Source organism: Echinops telfairi, unplaced genomic scaffold (genome assembly GCF_000313985.2).
Source record: "Echinops telfairi isolate 266 unplaced genomic scaffold, ASM31398v2 ScPeMD7_38;HRSCAF=143, whole genome shotgun sequence".
Taxonomy (NCBI): domain Eukaryota; kingdom Metazoa; phylum Chordata; class Mammalia; order Afrosoricida; family Tenrecidae; genus Echinops; species Echinops telfairi.
The window spans coordinates 712,842-718,420 of NW_022103936.1; the positions used below are offsets into that span (position 1 = coordinate 712,842).

Here is a 5,579-nt window from a genome sequence, read left to right on the forward strand (position 1 = left end):
GCCCTGGCCCCAAAGTCCACCTTCAGCATTCCCTGGAGACCTCGCCACTCCATTCCCTTGCTGTTCTGTTGCACCCCTTTAGTGTTTTGCCTCAGTGGGGCGGGATCAGATCAGGTGCAATTCCCACACTGTGAGACCTTTAAGTTTCATTAGGCATATTCATATACACCCATACTCAATATAAATATAGGTGATATATTCACAATGAATTTTTAAGCAGTATTGGTTTTCCTGGTAGATCATTGCATCTACTCCAAAGTGGCATGCATTTTCAGATTACCCCTATTCTTACTCTTCCACGGTATAGTCATTTCCCTCCTAGAACTTTCTCGTTGGAAATTTTATATGATATACCATCTACATATTTCCCTTTATTCTGATACTCTGTTTCTTCTATATTTCTGTTTGCTTCTCTCTGTCGATTGGTCAAGCTAAAATACCATGAACATGGCATTGCTTTGAGAAGATCTACTTTGGATATCGTTTTAACTTTTTATTTTTCTTAGTTAAATATTCTGTTTTATGCTATTTTATAATCTCAAGAGTGTTTTTTCCTATTTTACTTGTAATTCATTTACATTGAAAACCTCAGAAACATGTAACTTTATAGCTGTGGTGACTCAAAATACTCTGAAAATATTTTGAATGTAATCCTCCAGTTGTGGATCTCTAATAGAAAAAAAATCTTTGAAAAACTGTTTCATATAAAAAAGTATGCTAAAAATACCTGTGTACTTCCATGTATTAATATTTTACCAGTACATTTTCTTTGTTCCCATAGTATTGCAAGAATCAGTAGAATTTTCCAGTCTTGATATAATGTTTGAAATCCCATTGCATGCTTTAGAACCTACCAAGAAAGTGACAAGATCTCAGGTATGTGTAGAGAATTGATGCATATTGCAACTGTTCAGTGATTTTTTTTGTTTATTGAGTTGATTGTTCTGAACCATGAGTGGCTTGAACTATTTCCTATGATTAATTTCTCACCACATATTTAAATTTATCCTACGTGGAGCAAGAACACTGACGTCTTGTAGAGACTGTACTATCAGATGTAATTTTCAAAGAACAAAAAAACGCATACAAGGTACAATTTTGGATCAGGATTAACAGGCTACAATTCAGGATCAGGATCAGGAAGTTTATAGGCAAAGCCTGGAGGATGACCTGGAAGAAATAATAGCCCTCGCTTTTTACTGCAAGACAGCTCTCTCAGCTCTTCTACCAGCCAGCAGGCCCTTTTCTCCACCATACACGCCATCTCCTAGCTTTGTGGGCCTCCTCTGGGGCATCTGAGGACAAGCTGTCTCTCATTTCCCTCAGAACAGACCTCTCTGCCTTCAGCCTCCCTGCCATGAGAGCCTCCCAGCCTCTCCACTACTAATGGCCAAGCCAAAAAGCCAGTGTAGCAATTTTGTTTAGTTATCGTAGCTGCATTATCAGCACCAGTTTTCTGCTATCATCATTGGCTCTGCCTCAGGGGCAGGAAGACCTCTCTGGTTCAGTGTCACAGCCTTGAGACAACTCTTTTTAGGAGGCTCCTCACCTCCTCCCTCTCTCTGCTGCTTCTCTAGTCTTGGCCCTAGTGCCTTTTCTCCTATTGGCTTCCTCTTCTTTCTGTCTACCACTGTGGGATTGGGTGAACATGTAAGCAAAACTCCCTGGTTAACTTCAAGGCAAGAGCCTTTCACTAATGAAAATCTTATTTCGCATGGTGCATAAAATAGAATAATCCTTGGACAGGCTGCAGATCAGGGCCAGACAAAATGTATCAAACCTTAAGTTGTTTAGCGCTTACCCACAAAATGTCAGTCATCCCGGACAAAAGGGAACCTAGGGTAGAACAGTTGGGTAAAGGGAACTTCTGAGAGCTTAGGCTGAAAATCTTTCAAAGTCGTTTTCCAAAAGTACAAGATATGAGAGGGGTTCAAAAAGTTCATGGAAAATAAAATTAAAAGATAAAGGAATTTTTCTAGAAGTTTTTGAAGCTTCCTGGTAAAAATACATAAAGGAACACATTTTACCATACTTATTCCTGTGACTACCGTATATAGTCCTATATTTGACTTACTATGGAACAACCAACTGTTTTTCACAGTAACTACATCTTACCGACAATTAATAGGGTTCTAATTTCTTCACACCCATGCCAGTATTTTCTTTAAACAAAAATCATAGTCATTATATTGGTGATAAGGTGGTATCTTATTGTCATTTTGGTGTGCATTTGAACAACTTTTCTGGGATCAGCTATTCATTCTTCCACCAATACCTGGGAGCCACTGTTTTTTCTCTGTCCCAATAATTTTCCCTTTTAAAGATGACAGGTAAATTTAATAATATAATATGTAGCCTTTGATGTCTGGCATCATTCAATTAGCAACATATATTTAAGATAAATCCATATGTTTGTGTTAGTTAATAGCCTCAATAATTTTATCACTGTATTGTATTCCTTGATATGGTTGCACCACAATTTGTTTATTTTTTAATCAGCCAAAAGAAGTATTTTTTTCCTTCCAATTTTTGTAATTATGCACCAAGATCTGATATTTACATGCAAATAATAAGTTTTTATGTGAACATACATTTCCAGTTTACTTAAAATAAAAACTTAGGAATGAAATTGTTGAATCATGTGTTAAAACTATCATAAAATGTCAGTCTTCCAAAGTAAGTAAATGTACCATTGTATTCTCTCATCACCAATGACTAAGAATTCCTATTCTCATTCCTATTCCTATTCCTGTTCTCATTCGAAAGCATAAATATTTTTAACTTTTTACTGCTGTATCTATCTTCTGTGTGTTGTTCATAGTCCTTAATAGGCTATTAACATGTTTGAATACTTCTTTGCTTATCTAATGTCATTTTAAAGGCATGTTATCTGTTATTGCCATGTTTAATAGTTTTAGTTGGTGCACAAGTCCAGTAAGTTGCTATGGTATTACAAACTAGTATATTGCATGTTATAATTTTAATAAATTTCTTGGGTTTTTTTTTGAGCAGGAAATTCTTATAGAGAACATTTCAAAACAGAATACCAGATGGACTTTGGATCTTAGTGACACCGGAAGACTTTTTAAAGATGGCATATTCAAGTTTAGTGCAGCGACTGGGCATCTGAAGCCATATGAAAAATATAGTATTTCTATATATTTCTCACCAAGTAAATATATTTTTACTATATTTATTATTAAAAAGTTTGAATTTACCCTTTATATGTTATTTTAGCATTTAGACAGAAGTTTAAATTCTTGGTTACGTCTTTTTTAAACAGTTTTTAAAAGTTTCTTCCTACTCAAATATGACAGCCAACACATGATTTTATGCCCTGTGTAGTCCTTTCCCAAGCTGAATAGGGCTGATATGTGATCTTAGAGATAGTGTAGAAATCATGATTTAATTGTCATGATGGTCATAAAAAGCATTGCAGCTTCTGGATCGCATTCGTGGATTGCTTGCTCTGTGGGAAGCTGGACAGCATATCTACTGATCTGTCTGTCCATTTTTATTTTGGCATTTATAACAAAACAACTTTATAGGACAGGGGGGATTCAACATATAGTGGGGAAAAAATAGGATGAAAAGATAATGGAAGTTTTCAGAAACATTTTGAAGCGCCTGCACACTTCTTCATAATTGGTATGCCAAGTTGTCTCTTATAAAACATATATTACAAAAGATTTCATGGCATTGCTAAAGCAATTACTTTTCTATATGATTTGTAGGTGACTTTTTTCTGTTCAAGAAATAAGAAACTGAGTTTTCCACTTCAAATGATGTTTCTCCAGTTATGAAAATTATATTTTATATGCATCAGTATTGCAAATGCGATTTTTCCATTGTTCTTTTGAACTAGTTATCGACATATGAAAGGAATATATTTTTGATGTCATTTGTTCTTTGACACCTTAACTGAGCTTCTTTATTAGTTCTAGAAGTTCTTCCCTCCTAAACATCATTTTGCAGTGCTTTCTAATTAACATAAAATCATAATAAGTTATATTTGATCTCATTTCTAATAGTTATGCTTTTTTTCATCCTTCCTACCTCCTTCCTCCATCGTTTTGCCGCCCTTTCCTCCCTATTTAATTATATTTGCTCAAACATCTAAAATAATGTTGATTTCTTGTGGTGATGTTGGCATCCTTAACATTATTCCAAATCTTAAGAAATGTTTATAGTATTTTTGAGTTACTTTATCAGTTGGGAAAATAGATAACTCCTTCGAAAGTGAATAATTGACGCAAATGTAATTAGTGAACTATTGAAAATGTGTCATAAGGGAAGGCATCTCAACAATGATGTTGAAGAATCTTGATTCTAGTATCAAAGAGGAACCATTATTACTCCTAGGATGAAGGAAGGGGAAACTAACAGAATACATACAGTGACTTTTCAGTGGCAGGAGACAGGAGACACATGCTGTGGCTCTAGAGGAAAGAGGATTGTTAATGAGGGAGCCAAGGGAGAGTTAACAAAGAACAAAGATAACAATTTCTCCTTTCTTAATGTTGTCTTTTCTTCTCTTTTTAATCCCCCTTCTCTTTTTATATTTCAAAGACATCCTGGTGAGTGTGAAGTGGTATCTCATTGAAGTTATGTTCATTTCCCTAATGACTAAGGGTGTTTTGCATTTTTGTGCGTGCTTCTTATGTATATATATATATTGTCTTTGAAGGAAAAAAATGCTCAAACTCACTGCCATTGAGTCATTTCTGACTCAGGGAGTCTATAGGATAGAGTAGAACTGCCTCTGTTGTTTTCCTAGGCCGTAACTCTTTAAGAAGCAGAAAGCCCCATCTTTCTCTTGCAGAGTGGCTAGTGTGTAGCCCAACACATACCTCAACTATATGCCAGCAGGGTTCCTTGTCCTTGGACAAATGTCTATCCAGATCCGTTTTCCATATCCAAATTGGGTCATTTGTCTTTTTGTGTTAAAATGTGTTTGCTATGTATCTTAGATACAAATCTCGTAAGATATAAATGGTTTTAAAATATTTTCACTCATCCCAGGATTTATCTTCTCAATTTTGATTGACATCCACTGAAGCAAAAGTATTTTTGATAGTGATGAATTCCAATTTACCGGGTTTTCTTATTGTCAGAGCTAAGAAAGCACTACAATAGCCAAGGTCATGAAGATTTATCCCGAAAGTTTCCTCTAGCTAAATGTAATTTTAACTCTTTAATATCAGTCTTTGATCCATTTTGAATTCATTTTTATAGTTTAAGGTTAGGCTCTTGCTTCATTCCAGTACCATTCTGTGAAAAATCTGTTTCTCTATTGAAATGTCTTAGTCTTATTATCAACAATCAACTGATCATAAGTATAAGGATGTATGCCAGGACCACCTGTCTTAAGTAATACAATTTTGTAGTGGATTTTGACATCTGAAAATGTAAGCCCTTCTACTTTTCAAGTTTGGCAATTCTTTTTTCCTTGCATTTATTTTTAAATTTCAGGATCAACCTGTCAGACCTCCATCCCCATCCCTCCAAAAATGTAATACCAAACAACAGGAGCTGTGTTGAATCTGCAGATCAATTCATGGTTTATTGCCTACTTAACA

The 5,579-nt window shown here is 35.1% G+C and overlaps 1 protein-coding gene across 1 annotated transcript in view; it reads left to right on the forward strand.

The window, feature by feature from the left end:
• CFAP47 (cilia and flagella associated protein 47) overlaps window positions 1-5,579 on the forward strand; it is a 223,362-nt gene that overhangs the window by 60,899 nt on the left and 156,884 nt on the right. Inside the window, exons 23-24 of the mRNA XM_013008474.1 lie at window positions 782-876; window positions 3,013-3,172. Coding sequence (XP_012863928.1) covers window positions 782-876; window positions 3,013-3,172 — 255 coding nt within the window. The remainder of the gene's footprint in view (window positions 1-781; window positions 877-3,012; window positions 3,173-5,579) is intronic.